Source organism: Lupinus angustifolius, chromosome LG11 (assembly GCF_001865875.1).
Source record: "Lupinus angustifolius cultivar Tanjil chromosome LG11, LupAngTanjil_v1.0, whole genome shotgun sequence".
Lineage (NCBI taxonomy): Eukaryota > Viridiplantae > Streptophyta > Magnoliopsida > Fabales > Fabaceae > Lupinus > Lupinus angustifolius.
Genome location: NC_032019.1, coordinates 3062587 through 3087439, shown reverse-complemented (window position 1 = coordinate 3087439; position 24853 = coordinate 3062587). Strand labels below are relative to the sequence as shown.

At 28.7% G+C, this 24853-nt stretch overlaps 3 protein-coding genes and 1 long non-coding RNA gene across 7 annotated transcripts; all 4 read right to left on the bottom strand.

Moving 5' to 3' along the window:
• Positions 2162–3975, bottom strand: LOC109359184. The gene is made up of 2 exons (XM_019603754.1): positions 3407–3975; positions 2162–2751 (listed from the first exon to the last, which is right to left on the bottom strand). Exons 1-2 carry the CDS (start codon positions 3852–3854, stop codon positions 2204–2206), a joined length of 996 nt encoding a protein of 331 aa, XP_019459299.1. The 5' UTR covers positions 3855–3975; the 3' UTR covers positions 2162–2203.
• LOC109359470 (cytochrome P450 714A1-like) lies at positions 5021–9152 on the bottom strand. Its single transcript, XM_019604146.1, has 5 exons — positions 8828–9152; positions 8064–8290; positions 7120–7370; positions 5809–6169; positions 5021–5669 (listed from the first exon to the last, which is right to left on the bottom strand). The coding sequence occupies exons 1-5, from the start codon at positions 9138–9140 to the stop codon at positions 5244–5246; spliced, it is 1578 nt and encodes a 525-aa protein (XP_019459691.1). The 5' UTR covers positions 9141–9152; the 3' UTR covers positions 5021–5243.
• Positions 11028–11545, bottom strand: LOC109360111. Its single transcript, XR_002109110.1, has 2 exons — positions 11408–11545; positions 11028–11297 (listed from the first exon to the last, which is right to left on the bottom strand). It is a non-coding gene; the product is annotated as an uncharacterized LOC109360111 (long non-coding RNA).
• LOC109359228 (zinc finger with UFM1-specific peptidase domain protein-like) lies at positions 21963–24711 on the bottom strand. Of its 4 annotated transcripts, XM_019603810.1 has the most exons (6): positions 24568–24711; positions 24364–24481; positions 22931–23841; positions 22725–22836; positions 22249–22344; positions 21963–22165 (listed from the first exon to the last, which is right to left on the bottom strand). In XM_019603810.1, exons 1-6 carry the CDS (start codon positions 24624–24626, stop codon positions 22082–22084), a joined length of 1380 nt encoding a protein of 459 aa, XP_019459355.1. In that variant the 5' UTR covers positions 24627–24711; the 3' UTR covers positions 21963–22081. The 4 variants fall into 4 exon arrangements, with proteins under 4 accessions (XP_019459355.1, XP_019459356.1, XP_019459354.1 ...); XM_019603811.1 differs by having other exon boundaries at positions 21963–22136; positions 24364–24679; XM_019603809.1 differs by having other exon boundaries at positions 24364–24678.

Genomic DNA, 24853 nt, shown 5'->3' with positions numbered 1-24853 from the left:
GGAAGTATGCCATTCAACAGAATGCTATATCAGCTGCAAAGCTTCATTTCATAAGCATCTCATTATTAGTATGTATATCATATGATCCTGTGCTTGCATGTTAATGGAGTGAGGAGATACAGAAGGAGATTACTAGAATCAGTTTAAAAGCAGCGACAGTATATCTTATTTCTATGCACCAACCAAGTACTCCACTTCTTTCAAGTTCCGAGATATATATGTTATTACTAAACCAATGGTGATATCAAGATATATCCATTTGTTTATAAGAAAACTACATATTACTAGCTTTTGTTAAAAGTTCATGATGACTAGCTTCACTATTAACCACTTTCTGGTCTGCTCCTCGATCGAGAAGTTGAACCTGCTGCACATATTTTCATCATTAACGTTGTATTGATATTGGTTGTTAACAGTAATCTGACATTTTGCTTATGTATTTTAACCTAGGAGTGCTATCCACATAAAAGATGAATTTTCGTTCAAAGTGTGGCATGGAAATAAGTGGAGAACAGTTCTGACATGGGGTCCAGAATCCAGATATATATGTTTAAAGCTGGTACATTCTGTACAGTTGTGAGTCCCCCCAATGAAGATGTGTGAACCAATTCTCAACATAAACTTATGTTTTGTATTTAACTTTAAATGTGTTCTAGTACACACTTTGGAATATATTTTTTATAGCATGCATCTAACATATTCCTGTATGACTGTGAAGGACTCATTTCTTTCAAGATTAAGAGCTTACTGAATTAGCATTATAATCTCTCTTAAATTTTAATAACGTCTTTTTTAAACACAATGGAATCATGTTTGGTGTACCCAAAGAAACATCAATTGATGTAAAACAAAAAAAACTACCAAAGTTCAATCTCACTGGTTCATAAAAAAGGTTCGAACTAACTCAACATGTTAATTAAGGAACCTTTTCTACTAATGTTTGTGTTGAGTTTTCAAGAGTTAGTTTGAGAGTTGGATTTTAGAGAGGAATGAAAGAAAATGGAAGGCTTGAGAACCATCTCACAATTGTATATTTCATGGCTCCTAAGTCTTCTCTTTTCCTTCCTTACCCTCCAAAATCTAACTCCCAAACTAACCTTAAATATTTGTATTCATGTGATATCGGCCTCAACTAAAAGTTAAACTAAATAATATAAATACTTTAAATATTTATTTATAAAATAAAATGTATGGGGTATTATCATTTAAAATTGGAATTTTTGAAACTTCTATATATGCTTTAGGAATTATTTTTGCACACTTGTATTTTTATCAGAACTATTTGTATTTTAATTTTTTTGATCGGCAGAAGATAATATTATTAAAATTGAATAAATGACTTTTATATTAAATATATGCAAAAAATAATTTTTAAGACAATCTTTTTTTAAGGGGAGTTGAGAGTGCACTTTAGAATCTAAATATTTGACTGCAAGTGAGCGATGAACTTGTGCCATGGGAACAATGATGGTACTTAGTAGTCCCTTATGTTTTTTTTTATTTATAGATATTTGCTTCTTTTTTTTTGTAAGTTTGCTGGAAAATATGTGGAGAGGATTCTATTTTTGATGTGGGAGATCAACCTTCTTACTCAACACTTGTATTTTTCTGTTGGAAGTTGAAAGGGGCTCAATTATAGAGTATGTTTTGGCTCTCAACCTTAATGACTATTTGGTTAATGAGAAAATGAGATGATATTTGATGAGAAGGAGTATAATCATATACATATCTCATAAATTATTCTAAATTAAATTTAGTTTTGGTCTATCTCTAGTGTGGGATCCAACCCTTTTATTGTTGTAAATTGGTGTATCTATCTTCATCCTGTATTTTAGTTTGTTGTTAAATGTTGTATATTTCATGGTTCTACTAGAAAATTAAGCGAGAAAACAATGGGGGACTAGAATATTTGAGTTATATGTGTTCTATGTTTGATAAAGTTTATGTTTTTAAATAGGATACTATTAGTACATTAATTCAAGTTTTTGCCTGCCAAATAAACAATTTGGTCCTTGGATAAGGAATGCCTAGTTACACCATGACATACAATATGCAACCAAAGTTATTTTGCAATTTGGTGCAGAATATATCATCATTAAGATCATCATATTTGCCCACCCATAGAATATTTTTTGTTAAACCCCTACACTTATCATCATTCAATAATGTGAAAACATCATTTTTCATTTATGCAAATGCTTGTTCAGAAGAGAGGATCAGTTGCTATAACAAGAGTAGGATCTCCTATGCCTGAAGGAACACCAAATCCTGACAAGAAGTCATCACCAAACATGACAGCACCAGCTGCTAATGCTCCAGCACCTGCCCCCATTGCAAAACCTGCCGGAGGAGGTCCCCTCTGCCTCGGAGGGACTGCCCCGGATGATGATGACGATGATGGCATGTTAATGTAACTAGGCGCCATGCCGTAATTACTAGGGAGAAAATTAGTGGGAACATAACCAAAATTTGAGGGTAGTTGTGGTGGAGGAGGAGGAGGTCTAGGTGGTTGGTAATAACTTGGTCCAGCAGATGCAGGGTAATTTGGACCACCCACATATGGGTTAGAATAGTTTGTAGGAAATTGCATAGGATGATGTGAGTTATAGGGGACATTACTATGTTGTTGTTTTTGTGGTCCATGAAGTGAAGATTGAGGTAGTTGGTGCATATTGGCTTGCCCAAATCCACCCTCTGTGTTCAAGTGAATGTTATTGCCACGATCTATGAGCTCTATTCCTCCCCCATCACCTAAAATTAGTAACAGGGAGCATCACATCACTTTAATACATTTCCAAGTTACTATCTACACACCAGATAGCAGAACTAATCCAAAACCTTAAGATATTATGTGTATGGATACTTTTCACTTATATGTGCCCATTTCTATCAAACATTAAACTTCCTTCACATTTTAACATTTCAAATCTAAAGATGTAAGCTTCAACAAGAGCTATGAACTTTTTCTACTCGTATAAAACCCATTTTGAGTAGGATAAACTTTCATCCTCCTAACAAATCTTCACAAAAATCCTCCTAATTACTAAACATATATAATTTTTAGTGTTTTTCTGTATTTCCAAGACAATAAAACATTTGCTTTTACATTGCATACTTGATATAAGTAGTATTAGGAGGATTTTTAAGATCTACTAGGAGGAAGTAACATTTGTTCGACTGAATATATTGAATTCAACAATAATATTAGGAGTAGACTTAATTAACTCAATAAAATTTCTGGATAACTACATCTCTAACACCAAATGAGTAATAATATGAAGTAACATGCTATCAAAATGTGTATGAATAATATTCATAAAGTGAAGAGCTTGCACATAGAAGAAAACCCAAAAACAAACAACTTGGTGTTCTTTTATTGTTTGAAAGTTGTGAAATAACAATGTACCTTGGTGAGAATTTGGCTCTTCCTTATCCTCAGAAACACGAATTGAAACATCAATAAAACCTCTCGGTTTGTTAGACTTCTTCCTTCTTAGTTGGTAGCTCCCTACTTCCTCATCCCTTGCCCTTGAAATCTCAGAGTTCTTGACAAGAAACTCTTTGAGAACAACATTTGCTGAGCCATGAAGTTTCTCTGTGAGGAAAAAAGGGTCTCTACTATATACCTCCAAGTTGAGTGCAAGATCTTGGAAGTTTGGTTCTGAGTCATCAACTTGAATAGCAAACTTGGTTCTCCAAATAGGATTTGCATTTCCAGAAGCATCAACTTTGGTGCAATATTTGTTGTTAGGATCAACCCAACCTACAGCATACCATTGACGCTTCCATAGTGAGAATGAAGCTTGGACCCCACGTGCAGATATCAAGCATACCTCAACCCAGATTTTTCCCATAGAGAAGGGTTGTGTTGTGATGCAGGGAAAAGGAGATAAAGTGAATGCGTTTTGCACTGTTTCAAAGGCTACTTTACTTTGATTGTTTGTGACAAAATTCTTGTAACTATGAGCTTCATTAGACTAGAGTATATCTCTAGGAAAGTAGAAATCATGTATATTTAGTTTAGTTGTCTTGATCCAATTAAAGATTGTCGTATAATTAAAAAAAATAATCATAAAAATATAAAATAATTTTTATATGTTAATTATTGTAATATGATTGATTTGGAATATAGGGATTGACACATAAACTTTTTCTTAAAGAAAATACTTTATATTTTTTCCCTTTTGTGTTAAGTGCATCACAGCCAGGCAGGAATATAATATGTTAACATTTTCTACCACACACTTTGGGTTTGATGAAATATTTTATATAAAAATGGTTGTGAACGAATCATGCTGTAGAACTCATCATCCCCATTGATAAATATTACTGTTTTTTAATTGAATAAAAATAAAATGCATATACATAAATAATGAAGAATAGGTTGATAGGTAAAAGTTTAATTATTGGTACATATCCATTAAATTCCAAGAAACTAAGGATTTCACGAACTAGTGCTCCTAGGAATGAAAATAAAGTAGTTAATATATTAATAAGTATAAAGTAATTGTATTTTAAATATATTTACCCTAAAGGAGACTTTATAATTGTTTAAGTTTTTTCTACACCTTTTTAGTTTATAATAGAACTTTTATTTTTAATGTATTATTACAAATTAATAAAAAAGAGATTATTGGGAGTCTGAAGGCGATGACGAAATGTTTAAAAAATAAAGTGCAGGAGGTTGTATGTTCGAGTTTAGGGTAAATGATTGGAGTGAATAAAGTCAGATTTAAATCTCATTCATAACAAATATTAATATACCAACAATTGCCGATAAAAAAAAATTATTTAAATTTTTTAAATAAGAAGGGTGATGGATGAAATTGAATTTATTTTTTAAGTTTGGCAAATTCAAATGTAGCAAAAGTTATAAAATAAAGTGAGTTTCGATAATAAAAAATTACTTTTCAACCATCTCCTTCATATGCAACTCACCTTATAATTATTCATAATATCCGCAATTCATATATAATTATATATAAGTAAGAAAACATGGTAAACTTCATTTTATTGTTTTTATTCAAGATTTGGAAATGATACATGAAAAGATAGAGCAATTAGTTTAATTAGTCCATGAATCCAAGTTGAAGATTAGATGATTCCAATCTCGACAAATCGGATTCAAAACATAACTTGGAATATGAGCCATCTAATATTTTTATTCAACAAACCAGATTTATAAACTATTGCATCATTTTTAATGCACCAAATTCAAATCCTTTATTCAACACCAGCTTGGATCAAATCTTCTGAATGAGGAGATCGACACCATGTTCTGGCTCTACCAGAATTCTGCATATCGGAGAATGTTTATAACTTGGAGAAAGAGAAACTTGGAACTTGGAGATTATAAGGGCTATGACAATCTTCAATTCCATCATTCCAAGGTTTTTCCCTACACACAAGCGAGCACCCGATCCAAATGGTAAATATGATTGTGGAAACTTGCATGCTTTAGAAACACCCTCCTTAAACCTTTCTGGCTTAAACTCATTCGCATCTTCTCCCCAAATTTCAATATCTCTGTGTAGTGTTGGGATTAGTGTCCATATGTTAACCCCTTTAGGAACTTTGAGATTTCCAATTTGGATATCCTCGTATGCCTCCCTTGCTACAAAAGCTGCTGGTGGGTATAAACGTAGCACTTCTTGAATCACCATAGTCACCTACATTCACAAGTCTATTAGTGCAAAAAAAACTAGGTGATGTTTGCTTAAAATGTATTAAGATACCGGAGAATCTAGTATTGGAGAAAGTCTCACTCGGATAGATATTATACATTCTCAAGCAAAGTAAGGAGCATACTGTTTTCAGAAGGGGGAGAGAATCTGCGTCTGGAATGCCATTGGGGCAATATTGAGCAACCTCAGTCCTAATATGAGATTGCCATTCAGGGTGTAAAGCAAGGAACATCAAACTCCAAGAGGCAGAAATAGCAGTGGTTTCATGGCCAGCCAAGTAAATGTTTTTGCAATTATCAACTATGAATTGCTTACAAAAGTTCTTCCCTTGCCCTTGGTTTTCATCATTTTTGGCTGCTTCAAGCAATGACTGCATTAGATCAATTTCAGATGAACTTGATGCTTTGCGTTCCTCCACCAACTCCCATATCAATGACTCTATCTCTTTCTCCAAATTGCTACTTTCGCTTTGCTTCCATGTGCCACTGCCATTACCAATTAAATCACTTTTATAGAACCATTAGGGTTTGTGTGTTTAGACACTCAAGGGAAAATTTTCTTCATGAATATTTTTGACAAAAAAATAATTTATATAAAATCAAAACTTGTTTTGTGTCCTAATATATGTTTGTAATATTTTACAAAAGAATTTTCATCTTGTACAATAATTTGATTTTACAAACCCATTCAGATTGATAATATATGTAGGAGATAATAATCAACAAAATAATAATAAAAATAAGAAGAAGGAAAGTGATATTTTATTTAAAATAAGCTAAAAATAGAGTAGAAAAGAAATAGTAAGTCAAACTATGGGTGCATATATGGTAATAAATATATAACAACTCTTTCTTGATTGTAATTAGCCAATTTCTTTCCATGATTTTCAAAGACTTCTTCTAGTTTGTAAATGTTATAAAAAGGTCCTATTTGGTATATGTATATTATTTGCAGTCATGAATGATTGTTATGATGATATATGTGGGTAAATGGAAATTACCCTTAAATAAGGATAGTAAATAGTTTAATTCAAATTAATATTCTATACATATATATAGGATTATGAAATATTCATTTAGTAAGAGTGGGACTGGTAAAGAAAATAAGAAAAAACTTTAAATAAGGATATTTTTTGATAAACAGTTTTTAAGCTAATGAGAGCTTAATTATTTTCTTAAACTCTCTGATAATTTCATAAAATGGTAGGCTTTAATTTCTCTTTAAATGCTTGAGTGCATACATTTTATAGGATAAATGAACAAATGTAACCATTGGTTAAAAAGTCAAAATGGAATATGATAAGATACGTGTACATGTGTAATAAGTTATGAGATTATTACAATATTATTTATTGATTTTCGGATCAACAATTATAGTTTGTTGATTAATTTCTCATGAGCTGAATACTTCATTTAATAATATAGATTCTACTTACCGACCAAGCCCGAAAAGATAACCACTATTAGAAATTGCCTCCTTAAGAATTCTAATCTTTGAGAAAATTTCCTTTCCTTTAGAATAAGAATGACCAAAGCAAACCCTTGAAATAACATCAGCTGAAAAGCCCCTCAAATCTGCATCAACTTTAACTTCTACCATTCCATTGCCACCACCATGTGCCTCAATACATTGCTCCCATTTTGTCAGCAATGGCTGTGCTGACTCTATCATTAAGCCAACCATACCCTGCCATTAAATTTTCAGTCTACTATCCCTTCCAAGCTTTCTTTCAAATAATGAAAATATAACATTCACTTACAATATTATTGGATTTATTAATTATTTAGTGAGAAGCACAACATAATTTTCGACTTCAAAGTGAGTTTAATTAATGTCCTCAGGTTTGTTGCTATTTATAAGTGTCTAAACAATATTATTTATGAAAGAAATTTTGCGAACAATTATCATCTCTATTAATGGAGAGACACAAACATGTTAACGTAATTTCTTTGTAATTAAAGCGATATATGTGTCATTAAAAGTTAAGTTCTCATTGTTTTTTAATGCATTTACCTCGGATTCAAACTCAAAATTTGCACTGTCATACTTAATAATTTCAAAATATTATATGTAACATTTTATATGCATTTTTTATTTTTTGTTCTCTAAACAATGTTTTTAGAGAACTTGGTGATATTATCCTATCCTTAAGTAAATATGTGATGATAGACGAATCCTTCGTTCATTTTAATTAAAAACAAAGTATACTTTAGGTCAATTCATTGAAATAGTAATATCACCAATAGTTTAAAAACCCAAATAGTAATAAACCACCCACAGTTTAAATATTAAAAGCAATTATATAGTTAGAGGGAGATATTGATGGCCAATTAATTAGTTGTATGTCAATAAATATTTGTATATATGTGTACATTGTACCTTTACTTTGTCCATGAAAAATTCGGGTGCAATAAGTTTCCTCTGGTGTGCCCAACTAAGTCCATTGGCTCTGACAATGCCATTTCCAAAGAGGGGTCGAAGTTTGTTTGAGTTATGAGAAGGTTTACCAAGATCCAAATTATTACACTGGTTAATTTCTTTCACCAGCTCCGGTTGGTTCACATATAAGTGTTGCTTCATCCCTGTGGAGTAAGTGTATAGTCGACCTGCAAAGTTGTGATTCATACTGATTAATTATTCATTGCTTAATTCATAGAATTATATAGGTTTTACATGATTAAAGAGTAAACTCTAATCATATATTATTTTGGCATATAAATCTTTCCATGATTTATTAATCTTTTTAGTAGTAGTACTGACTGGAGCAAGATTATCTTCAGTTGATAGAGGATGGTTATGGTATATAAAAAATACATTTAATTTTTTAGAATTAGAAGATTCATTCAATCTTTTATTTAGTTAGTATTAGAAAATTTATATAATAAGATAATAGGATAATGACTCCTGAATATAGCTAGCTAGGTTTTAGTTTTCATCCAAAATTCAAAGATGGAATGTGTAAGTTGTTCTGATTAGTTAAAAATGTCATAGCAACATAAATAAACTGGTATGAGTATAATTTTATATACTCATATATGCAACAAATAAAACATTTATTATTAGGATAATATATACACTTTTTTTTCAGGGTATGGATATGGAAGCTATTTTTATTTGGGAAAAGAATGAGAAGGAAAACATACCATATTGTTTTCTCCAGTGTTCAAAATATGGGAAGATGGTGGCAGTGTAATCATCATGATGTTCCAAAAAGTTATAGGAATTGTTGGTGCTAGCTTTCATGGTGGTGCTAATCTGTGCTTGGATTCTCTTCATATCAGGTAGATTCCCACGCAGAAAAGAAGGTGGAGGTCCACTTATACCTTGTTTTATAAGCTTCCTTCTAATCCTTTCAGATTTGTACCACTCATTAATATACGCATAAAATATGAAGCTCAATATACCAACTAGAACAACTGAAGAAGCCATGTTCATTGCAACAAAACACTCCTCCATCTCTTCAGTGCAAAGATTCATTATCACACAAACTATATATATACAAGTTACAGAACAAGACTACCTAGATTCTATTTTTTATTTTTATTTAATTTCAATGTTATAATATACAAAGTAAATTTGCTTTATCAAATCATCATGCATTATTAAAGAATTCATTAATATTATTATACAACTTTTTATACACTTCACTTGTTATTATTAATTATTAGCTACTATTTATTAAATGCAATGAAATAAGAGAAGAGATCCATTTACATATTACTTATATTCAATTTCAGTTATTCATTTTCTTATATCTAACGGACCAAATAGGTGAGTGCAATAAGTGATTAGAGAGAAAATGAGAAATCTTAAATAATTTTTAAGTTTCACACATTTGGTCTGAGATTAAGTATAACTAGTGTAACCTAAAATGTGGTAAAAAATCCTTCTCGTGAAAATAATTTATGTAGAAATATAATATTAATTAGAAAAACTTAGATATCTCATGAAGGATATACTGTAACAATTTTTTATATTATCATTGTCTCATCCATTATTCATTTTTTATTTTTATTGACTTTTTAATAAAAATTAATGCAAATGAATGGTATATGAAATATTAAATGTGTATAATTTTTATTCTGTCAATGTATAGATAATACATTCTACATATATTACAAGTCTTTTTTTTATTTGTAGAGTTTAATATATATGTATTATCAGAGTGTAAAGTTTCTATGTGATCTTTACATCATCCACTATTTATGTATACTAATTCTAAAAAATGATTAACATGTGAATGATATATGATGAATTCATACGGTAGAAATCTTACAGTGTTTGATGCCTTTTCAGTCTTAAGTGCAATGTCGGTTCAAATTAGATTGGTTTAATGTTGCCCAATTATTATGATCATTAATGTAATGTGTTATTCCTAAAATTATAACATTGACATAATTTTAGGAAACATTATATTGGAAGCAAATCCAAACTTTGGTGATATTTTTCCTAATTATCATGATTAGATTGTGCATGTTAAAACATGGAAATCACTTGGTATGTTGTTCCATTATTTGTATTAAGCGTTGATTATGAGTAGAAAGAAACAGATTGCAAGCCTACATAAATTGCGGCTTACTTCTAATACACACCTCATGTACCAAATAAAAATACGCACCTCATATCTTACTTTTTATGGATAACCTTAAATATCAATCTTTAAAAAAGGATGGAATATTCATCAAATAAAAGTAATTAATCTCACCACATGTTATTATTATTTTTTGATATTATCAATAATATTCTCTCACCCGATAAATAACATAATAATTCCTATCTACAAATGTTACTCTAACAAATCAAATATTTAACCTTATTAAATTTTTGAAAATCTAACAAATATCACTAGACTATCGTCTTGATAGCTCACCACATGTTATTCAATATTCATATACAATCCATTTTGGTTATAACTGCTATATACTAATGATATGAAATACTCTACATTAATTGTTATTTATAAAATTTTAAGAAGTATTTTCTATTTGCAATTAATCATCATCAAAATATCGTTTAGTGTATTTTTCATTACTGTAATCTCTAAATATTAGTCTATGGTTGTCGGTTGGAAGACGCTATGAGTTTTTAAAAAAAAATCAATTGTATAGTCATTGTTTAGTACAACATCAACAAAAATTATAAATTAAAAACGAGTAAATTATTTAAGATGGTCGTATATAAAAATAATCTACAAGTACAAAAATTAAAATATGAAATGTTAGAAAAAAATGGTTATTTATCATTTGTAGAGAAAGAACTCTATCATTACCTTTAAGTAAATATGTAAAGATTGAAAATATATAAATAAATAAGAGCGAAAGCAATAGATCATAGATAACAATCAAATACTCAACTTTTTATAATGCTTTCATTTCCATTGATAAAGTTTAATTATTCATGAAATACAAATTTCATTGGATGAAAAGAAAGCTACACTTTTGTACCCCAAAAAAAACTACACTTCAGAATCTTTAGCACAACAGCAATTGTAATTTCCAACAGGCAAAGAACTGCTGGGGACGCAAAATCCTATCACATAGCCTCGTTTCTTGCATACACCATTACAATCAGGATATTGTTTGCATGTTCCTATACATGTTTGTACACCCATGCCTGCATTTGTTGCATGGTTATTTCAATTATCAGTAAATTATAATAATCAAAAGCTTAAAAAAAGATTCTAAAAGTAGATTAAATGTCTATTATATTATTTGTTTACATACCATGAGAGAAGAGAAGAACTACAACAATGACTGCAAAGATGAATTTTAGAGGAGCCATGTGAATATGTGATGAGTCCTTTGTTTTGTTTTTGTATAGCTTGAAAGGAATTTTGATTTGTAAGTAACAATTAAGATTGACAAGTTTATATAATACTCATGTCCTTTCTATAAGATTACTCACTCACTATGTTCCATATTTTTTTATATTTTAATTTTTCCATATTATTCTAAATCTTTGGATTTTTAGATAAGACACATTTATAATTTATTACTCATCTTTTCACCCCTTATTTTTAAATATATTTTTAATTTAATTTTAAATGTGTATAAATGATGTTATTTTAATCAAATTGTATGAATTTTTACATTATAGGATTAATATTATTAATTCCTTTAATAACTACATATTTTTTTCGAATTTGATAAGAAATGCATTCATTTTATTTTTCTATTCAATTAATTAATGGATTTTTCTTTTCAAACAATTAATATGAGAGCATTTTGGTGACAAAAACAACTAGTTACATAAAATTTTGAAAATGTAGGAACAAAATTGAAATCTCAAAAGGTTTGATTTGTAGACTGCCATTTAATTATTTTCAAGTAATAGAACTCACATATTACGATCAATTACAAAAAAAAAAGATTGTATAGTGGTATAAGGTTCAATTGGATCCCTAAGATTGAGGGCTCGATTTTTTGGAGCGACAATTATTGAGATGAACAGCAACAAAATCTGAAAGGGTAAGTTCCTTACAAAAAAGGTGAGTGGTACCCAGTGACGTCTCTAAGACCCGGGAGCAGAGTGCGCAATAATGATAAAGAATTTAAAAAATAAATATTATTATATATAAAGATAAAAATATTAATATCAAAATTACAAAATTTAAACATAATTAATCAAATAAATTACACACTGCATATAAATTATAGTTAAAAATCATTTTCTATGATTAATGTGGCAACAACTAAAAACATTGAAAACAAAGTAGAATATAATAAAAACAAAGAAGAATAAAAATAATAAAATTACAAAGATTGAAAGAGGGAATAGAAACAACGAAGCAAATAAAAAATAAAGGGATTGAAACAACTTAGAAGATAATGAATAAAAATGTTAAAATGAATAAAATGTTAAACATATAACAAAAACAACAAAATAGAAGTAATAAAATAAATAAAAAATCAATAGTTTTATTCGAAGGTAATGAATAGAAACAATAAAAAGAAAACAATATTCAGATAATGGAAAAATGAAAAAGATAATAGTAACAATGAAATGGAAAATAGTAAAGTTCTATATAAAAAACCAATTAGTTAATTAGAAGTGAAACAATGTTTGAGAACAATAGAACAACGTTTGAAAGTAAGGATTAATCTTGTATAAAAGTGAAACTCCTACATTTATATGTTATTTAAAGTTTCAACTTCTAATTTGAATATATCTTTCTTTTTCTATATAGTTTTTCCTACATAGGGAATTTGTTTTTAAATTGATATGATTAATAATTTATAAATTATAATATTAAGATTATATATATATATATATATATATAATTTTAAAAAATCAAGCTGTGCATTTGCATATCCTCCCATTAATGTGGCACCATCACTAGCGGTACCCATGGTAGTATCAAAAAATACGATCATTTGGAAGCATGTCTTATGCTACACAATATGTGTCACTTTATATGTCATGAGTTGCATATGATTGGTTGAAGAACACGCATTTAAATTAAAAATATAATAATTAAATATTTTCTAACTAATCATAGCGCATGACACATGGAGTGAACATACTGTGAGGTAAAAGATGTGTTCCGATCATTTACGACCATTCATACATTTTTATTATGGTTATTGTTTTTTATATTTTTTAAAAAGTTAGAAATTTATTTAGAAAGTTTTCATGTGCATTTAATTTATAATTTAATGATTATTATTAAAGAAAACTTTATCATTTCAGATGGCCTTCATTAAAAAAAAATCCTAAAGAAAACTTTGTTATTATGAACACCAAATAACATCTCGCTCAAAAATCTCCTAAATAAATATTAAAAAAATATTTCAAATATCTCTTAAAATAAAAAAAATAAAAATTGAGCACTTTATGGGCTTAATATGATATACACCATTTCAAATATCTCACACCCAAAAAAAAATTTCTACTAAAAAATAAAAACAATTTATTTTTAAGAAGGTTAGTAATTATTTATTAGCCTAATAATGAAAATATTTACATATCAAAGTTTAAAAATGACTGGTTTAAATATACTTTATGATTTTAAAAAGATTATTTTTACTATTCTTAGGTAATGCAATAATTTTAAGATTATTTATACTATTCTTAAGTAATATAATAATTTTTAAGATTTTTTTAGAATCACTAAAATATGTTATGGAACTTTGATATTATTTATTACTCCCTCACTCATGTTCCATATTTTTCATGTTTTAATTTTTCCATATTATTCTAAATCTCTGGATGTTTTAGAAATATAAGACTTTTATAATTTATTCTCTAATTATACATTTATTTACTACTTATCTTTTCACCCATTGTTTCTCAATTTCTTTTAAATTTAATTTTAAATGTGCATAAATGATAGTTATTTGAATCTAATTGTATGAATTTGTACATTATATGATTAATGTTATAAATACCTTTAATAACTAGATTTTTTACAAAAATTTGATCTTCATTACGAAATACATTCATTTTATTTTTGTACTCAATTATTTAATGGATTTTTCTTTTCATACAATTAATATGAGAGCATTTTGGTAGAAAAAACAACTAGTTACATGAAATTTTGAAAATGTAGGAACAAAATTTATATATCAAAAGGGTTGATTTGTTGAGTGCGCTTTAATTATTTTGAAGTAATTGAAGTTACATATCATAATCATTTGTAAGTATATCTTTTCTCTGATAAGTCATAATATTTGTCACTCTATATGTCATGAGTTAAATATGATTGATTAAAGATAATACATTTAAGTTAAAAATATAATTATTAAATATTTTTCTAATCAATCACATATTCCCCGATCATTCATGCATTTTTACTATGGTTATTTATTTTATTTTATTATTTATTAGAAATTTATTAAGAAAGTTTCAATGTGCATTTAATTTTGAATTAAATGATTATTATTATAGAAAAACTTTATTATTTTAGATGGCCTTCTTTGGAAAAAGATTACCTTTTATAATTAAAATGATCATTTTTATTATTTGTTTATTATGAATACCCAATTTTATCTGGACAAAAAATATCCTAAATATATATTAAAAAAAGATTTTAAATATATCTTAAAATAAAAAAATAAAAATTGAGCACTTTATGAGCTCAATAATGGTGAGACACCGTTTCAAAATATCTTACACCCAAATTTTCGTTTTCTACTAAAACTAAAAGTTGATTTTTAAGAAGATTAGTGTTCATTTATTAGCCTAATAATAAAAATATTCTATACAAAAAGACATATCAAATTTTAAAAATAAGATTATGTATTAAATATATTTTGTGATTTTTTATAAGATTTAAAAATATTGTTTCTACGTATCCTTAGGTAGTGTAATAATCTTAAGATTTTTTAGAATTGTTAAAATATTTTATCGAATAATCATACATTTTTTCAGGTCAAATAATTTTTTTTTTAATTATTTATGAATATTATAATAATTTTGAAATTTTAGAAAAACTATTAATAACAAAAAAAAGTACTTGTTTAGTCTCCTGGAATCAAAAAAATACTTATTTTGAATTTTTAAATATATTCATATTCGAATTTTTCTTAATAAATGTGAAAATCTGAAGTTGTCATTTTCATTTTGAAATGTGTGTTGAAATTCATTAAGAGAAATAAAATTTCTACACACTATATTTCCTAAAATAAAAAAGAAAGAAAAAGCTGCATCAAATAACAGAGGATTTTGTACAAAAATAGAGGAGAAATCCTGTCCTTTTTAGATTTTATTCTGGCTGAAAGGAAGGCAAATTTTCGTTTGTCATTGATTGCAAAAGATATGTGTGCATACTGCATAGCAGTATATATAGTATGCAGTGCCGCCTAGTAAAAACTACACTGACTATTACACAAAAAAATATCAATGAAAAGAAGCTCTAGGTATCGTGTGGAAATTTCTTAGATATGGCCATTCAGTGTGAGTTGGTATATAGTAGGGATGACAAAAAATAGCTTATAGGTGAAAACAAGTTTTATAATACTGGTTTTATAAGTAATCGCAAATTTATAGATTTAGCTTTAATTAAATTTATATATATATATATATTATAGTTTTTTATTATTAGTTTAAGATTATATATCATATACTTTATTATTATTTTATAATAAATTGCACATATTTGACTATGATCATAAATTTATCATATTATTCATATAATAATTATTTTTACATATTGATTATTACAAAGTACATAAATATATAATTAAAATTAAAAACTAGTTGGATACTCATAAATATTTAAACAAACTTAGGGTATAAAACAATCTATACAATGAGTGAGGGTATCATCTTAGTATGTATGGACAATGTGATAATACCTTCTCTTGCCTATAACTAACTCCTAAATCCAAATCTTTAACCCAAAAGACCAAAATCGACTCAAAATAGGATTTTCTATATTTTAGCTAAAAAAAACGTTGTGTCAACTTTAAAAATGTTATGTAGTGAAAAATTGGGGCATATCAACTTGCGACTCTAACGAGAATATTTTTTTAAGAGAGTCAAACTCATATTCACTTACTGCAAGAATTTAATACCCCATACCTTGTTTGATATTTTTATTACTTGTCCTTATTTGTTGTATGCTAACACAACACAATGCACTTCCAATTTTTACACATATGTTATATAGCCAAACATTATATTAGAAGGGATATCTGCTTTCCTGGTATGGATTTTGAGTCTGATATATATTAGCATAATGAATTACTCACATTGTCAACAATTATTATAGGTTTTTCAGTGTGTATTATAGGTCTCACTTGTTCTTTCTAGGATATTTGGATTTCTTTTCTTTATGAATGGATGCAATTTGGGCACCTTAGAAATCTAAATCATATAAGTAGCATATCATCTATACCCTAATACTATACTATAGGGCTATGGTCTTTTGAAGATCCCTAAATTCTTGCAAGTGCATCTCATTTAGGACAAAAGAACAATGTTTTCATTACTAACTCTCAACAGTTTTTTTTTCTATTTCTGAACATAAATTAGGACCCACATCCCTTGAACAAAGCTATCCAAGTGTCACCCCAAGCTATATGACATATGTCAACTCATAATGAAACTTCATATGTCGTAGTGATAATTATATCATTTCAATCAGTGATAGATTTTGATCTAAGTTTAGAGGGACAATATTTAATTACAGTTTATAATTAAAATTAATTGTATAACAATAATATATATATATATATATATATTTGTTTCAAAATTTCAAAATAATATATAAATTCTAAATAACGTTAATTAACAACTAAATATATTTTAAAAAAAGTGTACATTCATTTAAAGTGTCGCTTTGTATTCACTTATAATCATCACACATTGAATTAGAGGTAAAACATCATGATATTTTCTTTCCAATATAAATCACTATATTGTCTGCAAGAAATTATCTTTCTTCTCACTCTCACTATGTAATCTTGTTTTGATTGTGTTTATTGCTAAAAATGATTTTTTGTAATAGTTATTGAAATTGGAATAATTAAGGTAAGACAAATAACTCGATTAAACAAGTATTATGAATTTACTTTCCCATTTGTAAAAGTTAAACTTAATTCAGTGATGATTGAGGTGTTATTCAAATTGAATGACCGACAACATCAAAAATAAAATATTGAAGTTAATCTCTCAAATTAATCTTCTCTTATTCATCAAAATTTATAGGATAAAATTGATGTACAAAAAGAAATAAATTATAAATATTAAATGTTTTATAGATATTGTTAGAATTCAAGCTAGTATTGAGAGAGTAAAGTAAATATTTTAATGAAGAGAAAAAATATGCATTAGCAATGTAAGAATTTTATACACTTATTCTATTATTCATCATTTATTTTTAATTATCATTGCATACATTGATGAATGATGTAAAATCTGTATATAAAATTTTTATACTAATAGTATATAAATATTACATTATTTAATAAATTAGTTAAAATAAATATTGTAAAGAAAAATTAAAAAATTCAGGGGTCACCTGCACTTAAGATGTTCCACCCCTGACCCCCAACATATGGTCCATTACCTTAAAGGGAATGTATTTTCCATTATCACACATTAAATCCATACATATATTAACTTAAAAACCAAAAAATTATTTGTGATTAGTAAAATTTAAGACGATAGTGTGTAAAAATAATCTATTATATAAAATTTAAAGCATGAAATGTATAGAAAAAATTGGTGGTTTATCATTTGTCCAGAAAGAACTCTATCATTACTTTTAAGTAAATATGTTGAGTTTGAAAATTAATAAATAATAGCAAAAGCAATAGATGATAGGCAACAATCAAATACTCAACTTCTTATTATGGTTTCATTTAATTTCCATGAATAAAGTTTAATTATTCATGAAATACAATTTTCATTGATGAAAAGAAAGCTACACTTCAGAATTTTTAGCACAACAGCAATTGTAATTTCCAACAGGCAAAGAGGTGTCGGGGACGCAAAATCCGAACAAATAGCCTTTATTCTTGCATACTCCATTACAATTAGGATATTCTTTGCATGTTCCTATACATGCTTGTGAACCCATCCCTGCATTTGTTACGTTGCATGGATACTTAAATTATCAATAATTGATAATAATGAAAAGCATAAAAAAGATTGTAAAAGTATATTAAATGGCTATTATGTTATTTGTATACATACCATGAGAGAAGAGAAGAACTCCAACAATGACGGCAAAGATGAATTTTAGAAGAGCCATTTGAATATGTGATGAGTCCTTTGTTTTGTTTTTGTATAGCTTGAAAGGAATTTTGATTTGTAAGTAACAATTAAGATTGACAAGTTTATATAATACTCATGTCCTTTTTATAAGATTACTCCAACGATCACTCCCTTCCATATATTTTTGGTATTTTATTTTTCTATGTAATTCTAAATCCCTAGATCTTTTACAAACACAACACATATTTCTAATTTATTTTTTAATTATACCTTTATTTATTACTTATCTTTTCAATGTGTGAACATTCATTTATGTCTGACATATATAAAAAGCCAAAACCTTTTTTAACATCAAAATAACTTTTCAAAAAAATATACATATTTATTTTTTAAAATAAAATAAAAAAATAAAGAGGGAGAGGTTCTATAAAGTCACCCATTAGTTCTCTTTAAAATTAAAATAAAATAAAAAATGAGTTTGTAGAAGCTTATTCCTTCTTGTAAATAAATAATAACTAATGGATCACTTTGTTACATAATTCATTTAATAAAAAAATTTATTTTCGGAATTTTAATATAAAATGAATAAATATTGGCCAAAATCTACTTTTATTGATTTTATATGTTAATTACGTTTTTAAAAGAAGAAAAAATCAATGGAATATTCTTAAGATAAATATTTCATATTCATTTTGCTTTTTCAAAAATAAGAATAAAAATAAAATAAAAGGAGAAATCAGAAAAGTTGTTGGAATTATAATCTAAAGTATGCAACAAATATTTTTATGGGTAGAATGAGCTTGCATTTTTTTAGGAGAGGTTTATTTATCTTTTACTATAAAAAAACAGCTAGACTATTAGGTTAAACAACACAAAAAACCGAGGAAAAAATAACTATGGGAAAAAGTTGTGTCACAAGGGAAAAAGTGTGATTGTGTAATTCAATGTGGGTGAGCACAGGATTAAGCTTCGTGCTCCTATTTTCCAGCCAATCATCATTTTCCGACCAGTCCATTTATTCCACGTTTACTTTGTCTGTGATGGAACCAATAAAACGTGGAAACGTAACCCAGACTGGATGCGCCTCACCGTGGCAGATAAATGACTCGCTACTGGCATGAAATCCCCTATGGTCAAGTGCACGGTTAGACACTATGCACCCCTTTATCCAACCAGCCTAGGACTAACATGTGGTCAACAAGAAATAATTACCCCTTTATTTATTTCTCCTTAATTGTAAACTATAATTATTTAATAAACAAATTATAATTTCAACAAGCAAAATTTTCCTTATTAACATTAAACAGAATTTCACCACAAATAGTAATAAATAATTGTGCTAATATTTTAAAGGATAAATCATAACAAAAATAAAAATGTTCTTTTTTTGTAGCAACTAATTACCAAAGTTGTTTCTAGTAAATATAAAAATTGAACAAATTAAAAATAATCAAAATTCTTACTATAATTAAATTAATAAAGTTAGATGTTTTGGCAAATAGTTTCATATCAAATTTTATTATAGTCATTGATTAAATATATAATTTTTTTGGGATTGATCAAAGAGGGAGGAGGGTTGTGGCATCACTTCTCATCCTATTATCATATTCGAATGGTTGTTTTGCGAAGCTTCTATTCTCTTTATTTAAATATAAAACATTATTCTTAATTAAATTAATAATTATCAACAACAATAATAATAAAATTATTTTTCTCTAATAAATAAATATCTTCTAATGAAAAATATAAAAATAACAAATTGCATCATGGACTATCGCTAATGATTATTTATTTGCCTCAAGTCATCCTTTGAACGGTCATGTTATGACACTTCTACTCCTAAATAAAACACTTAAACCAACAAACAATTCTATATAAGAACTATATAGTCTTAATTCTCATTCATGATTGCTTATAGGAATACATAGGAGCAAAAATTTATCTTGTGAGATACAACAAAGTCATAAATAAATTTAGTCACTTTTCAATAATTAATTAAATAAAAAAAACTTTAGAGTTTAAAATAAGGGAATAATGTATATCCTCGTACTAAGATAGATTACTTCTTCAAACTCACTCAATGCCTAACTCTTGTCATATTTCTATTTTTTATTTACTTTAAAAATAACACAAATGTCAATCATTGAGTAAGTTTGAGGAGATAATCTCTCTCCCGGTATTAGGATATACATTATTCCCATAAAATAAGTCATGCAATTTAGTGAGAATACTATTCAGAATGGACAAATAGGATGATAATATTTTCCATTCTCTATAATCGATTCTCGAATTCGGATATCAAAATCCAAATCCCAATATGATTAAGCTAAAAGATTTGTCTATATTTTTACCTTAAAAATGTAGTGATAATTCTAATAAAATTGCGTAGCCAAAAATTGGAGCGACTCTTTGGAGACATTTTTAAGAAATTCATACTCTATCACCAAGTGCATGACTAATTATATATTTTAATTGTTTAATTATTTTATTTCTTAAGAAACAAAAAACAAAACTCAAACCAGTAATTATTATTAATGTAATTAAATAATTGTCTATTTTATTTTTAGTTTTTGGCATTTAAAGTTATGTCTCCCAATAAAGTATGGTGCACTATCATTTTACATACACATGTCATATTCGCAACTATAAATGATATTTATTTGAGATAGCATAGACACTAGTCTTGTCGATCAGGACTTTCATTGTCTCTGACATTGATGATATGAACCACTCATATTATTACCAAATATTGTGAGTTAGGAGTTCGAGCATGACTCTTATTTCTATCCCCATAACAGTTGAGTTTCCTTCTTTGGATGAGTTAGAATTTGGGCACCTTATAGAATGTATAGGACTCATTGAGGAGTCCACTACATCCTAGAACTCTACTTATGGATGTTGTTCCTTAGCATGAACTTTTGACCTAACACAATATTTGAGATATAGTGAACAATATTTGAGATATAGTGAGACTTTACATCACCAAACCTTTGATTTCTTTTAAAAGAATAAACGTCTCTTCATAATAGGAGATAACTCATCTCCTTAAATTCATTCAGTGTTTTGACATGTGTCCTAGTTTTCTTTTATAATATATTTTAAAATGAAAACTTCTCGAATGAAAGGAAATATGACATATGTCAAACATTAACTGGATGTAAGGAGATAACTTATCTTCTAGTATAAATAAATATTTTATTCTCTTATTTTAATCATTTATAATTGGATTTAATCATTTACATATTTACTCTAAGAGAATAAAGTATATACTTACATTAGGAGATAACTTAAGTCCTTAAATCCACTAATTGTTTGACATGTGTATTATTTTTTCTTTTTATAATATATTTTAAATGAAAAATTCTAAGAGAAAAAGAAAGAAGACACATGTCAAACAATTAGTAATTTAAAGAGATAAGTTATCTCATGGCTTTAAAGCATATACTATATTCTCTTACTTTAATTTGTTCTTGCACACATGCCAGTACTGAATGCAGCATGCTCACTTCAGTAATGATACTTGGCTTTGAAGAAATCATGTTATATGAAAAAATTTATAAGGCGCCAGCATGTGTAACTACGAAGAGTGGCTGCATCAAAATCATAGAACCTTTTTTTACTCCAATTTCTTCCCTGTCGAAATAAAATTAGAGTCACCAAAATTGTCAAGAAAAATAGTTACATGATATGAAATATAGGATGGTAACTAGATGTAGCAAAGGCCTTCATATGATTGTCTAGAATTCAAGGAAGACACTATCAATTGTCTTCAGTTTTTCCATCTCCTCCTTACTGGCAATTCCAGGATCAACATAACACAACTGAATTAGAAACAAGATCATCAGGCCTCATTGTTTAATGGTGCAAAGGAATACTAACAAAGCTTAGTGAAAAGAAGTAAAACCTGATATTGTGCCTTCTTCAGTGTGTGTGTTCCTCTTTTTACAAGTTTCTGCCATCCAACTTTCTCCCTTAGTGATTTTTCTAGAGCAGCTGTTCTCTATAATGGCAAGTCATAAATTTAAAAGGATACCCCATCACTACTAAACAACATGTTTGTTCCACAATACTTCTAATAACTACACATAGAATAACAGAGAAAAGTAGGCAGAGAACATATTTAATCCCACCTCAAACTTTTGAGAAACTCGATGCTTATAGAGCTCTTACTCGTCCAAAGAATACAACAACTAGTTTCCAGAATTTTTTACAGGAAAGTAGGGATTATAAATTGCAATTAAAATTGGCTAAGCTTTGTATTTCACCTAGCTTTTGATCATATGATGTGCAATTACTTAACAGTCATCTAAAATTCTCAATAGCAATTAAGAAAATAGATATTAACAGCAAAAGAAGAAGCTGGGCATATAGATAACTTACATGACTGGGATCCAGAATGAGGAGATTATATTGCAGATTTCCAGCCCGTTGATGTTTGACTTGAATTCCGACTATTGTTCTCGAATGTCCATCATGTTGAAAGTATAAGGGCCTACCCAAGAAAGCTTTCAAAACTTAAAACACCACAAGAACAACAATCCTTTGTTTGGTTAGCATATATGTATCTAAAATGCACCCTCACTTACGATTTTTCACTGACAATAACACGCCGGTTGCCAAATTCAGTTGAACTTTTATTAGAGAAGTAATTCCACACGAAGTCCATGAGAACTCGATGACCCTCACTTTTGTTTGTATTACTATTGATCACCCTATCATCACCACTTTCTTTCTTGATGGTGCCATCAAGTTGGGTAAGAGAGGAACATGACTTATCATCCCGGCTACAACTTGCTTGAGAAACCTCATGAGACAGATATCTATCCATTGGTCCATATACTTCAAATGCCTTCCTCTTTCTTCCAGCATCAATTCCCACTAGCTGCTGTCCACCAACAATTGAACCAGGGACAGATAGATAAAACGATCCAGATTCCTTAGGACCAAAATCTACTATTCTAGTGCGAAGACCGAAAGAACGAAAAAGGGCAGCACACTCAGTAGTTCCTATCCATTTTTTCATGCCATAAATAGCATGATTGAATTGATCAGAGCCAGAGGCATCAAAACCCCTTTCCCAAGCAATCTCGAGCCATCTCTGGAGTGATGGAATATCAGGAACAAATCCTGAACCACCAAACAACATATCTCTTGCTTCTGGCCTTTGTGTCAGTAAGTGAGAACTTAGCATTTGAATATTACGCCAACCACAACCCCATCCAACATCCTCAGACTCAATGCTATGGAAATGATCAACATAACCTGACAAAATGGTTCTTGAGTTTTCACCTTCTGACTCCAAACAGCTTCTCAGCAAGGCCATCAAACCTGCTTCAACCTTGTGAAACTCGCTCCTCCTCTGTAAATCAACCAAGCATGATATCTTTTCATCCATTTTCCACTCACCATTATTTCTTCCAGGCCCAACACCACCACACCAAATGTTATAATCTCCACCAGTTTTATCAAAATGCAAGCCACTATCAGCTTGCTCACTCTGCAGGATATGATACAGCACGATATAAGCTACAGATTGATAACAAAGTACCTTATATTTTTCCTTTTTTGACAAGCATAAAAAGTGCCCCATTTTAGACTATAAATGTGATCTAAGGAAGCACAAACACTTCAATATAATCATGATCCTTATATCATAAAGGAGATAACAAATAAGCTTAATTCCATTCCTTTAAATGGTAGTATAAATGCAGCAAAATATTGCTCTACATTGGAAATTTGAGTTGTTATACCAACACCGAGAAAAATAAAACAACAATTAGATTAATCAACCAAAAGATAGTAACCACTGGAGTGTAATTCACGAGTTAGTGTTGCACTCAGCAGAAATTGTTCACAGAATCACGTTGAAACTCATGTCCATAACATTTAAGTGAAACCCCACAAGTTACCAAAAGTAAGAAGAAGAAAAAAATTCAATTTTTTCATTAGGGTTAATCATATAAACTAAAAAAAGAAAAAAGGGAAAAGAAATAATGGTATGGAGAGTGAGAATGAGGACCGCAAAAGAAAGAGCAAGTTGTTGGGCCAATTCAAAATCAGTGGCGAGTTGGTTATTGCGGTGGCGATTGTTGAGGTGGTGGTGGTTATGATGATCGTCGAAGTGAGTATTGGCGTGCCTGCAGTTATAGGAATGCGAGTAAGAGAGATGAATGTATGAAAAGAAAGAGAGAGAAAGAAAGAAAGGAATAAATGGGAAGGGAACCATTGGAGTTGTGAGGATGGAAATGATAAATGACAGAAGGGGCAAGTAGATGAATCCATCTTATGTTATGTTTGTGATATCAGAAACACAAAGATCATGACAATGTCTCAAAATGTTCATTTCAATCTCAATGGCCCTCGGGCGCGAACCTTTGAATTGGGAAACTCAAAAGACTAAACAAAAACAGCTTTGTACTTTGGTCCCTATAATTCACATAAGAGGAGGGTCCCCTTAATTTTTTTTTAAATTTATTTATCATTCTAGTTATCAATTCTATATACATCTA

Excerpts from the sequence above, each read along its gene's own strand:
- LOC109359184 (XM_019603754.1), bottom strand. The coding sequence starts at position 3,854 with ATGGGAAAAATCTGGGTTGAGGTATGCTTGATATCTGCACGTGGGGTC. Across the intron at positions 2,752-3,406 it reads AGAGCCAAATTCTCACCAAG|GTGATGGGGGAGGAATAGAG; the intron begins GTACATTGTTAT and ends TACTAATTTTAG.
- LOC109359470 (XM_019604146.1), bottom strand. The coding sequence starts at position 9,140 with ATGGAGGAGTGTTTTGTTGCAATGAACATGGCTTCTTCAGTTGTTCTA. Across the intron at positions 8,291-8,827 it reads ACACTGGAGAAAACAATATG|GTCGACTATACACTTACTCC; the intron begins GTATGTTTTCCT and ends ACAACTTTGCAG. Across the intron at positions 5,670-5,808 it reads CTCTCCCCCTTCTGAAAACA|GTGACTATGGTGATTCAAGA; the intron begins GTATGCTCCTTA and ends TTGTGAATGTAG.
- LOC109359228 (XM_019603809.1), bottom strand. The coding sequence starts at position 24,570 with ATGGTTCCCTTCCCATTTATTCCTTTCTTTCTTTCTCTCTCTTTCTTT. Across the intron at positions 22,837-22,930 it reads GTTATTGTCAGTGAAAAATC|GCCCTTATACTTTCAACATG; the intron begins GTAAGTGAGGGT and ends TTTCTTGGGTAG. Across the intron at positions 22,166-22,248 it reads TGAAGAAGGCACAATATCAG|TTGTGTTATGTTGATCCTGG; the intron begins GTTTTACTTCTT and ends TTTCTAATTCAG.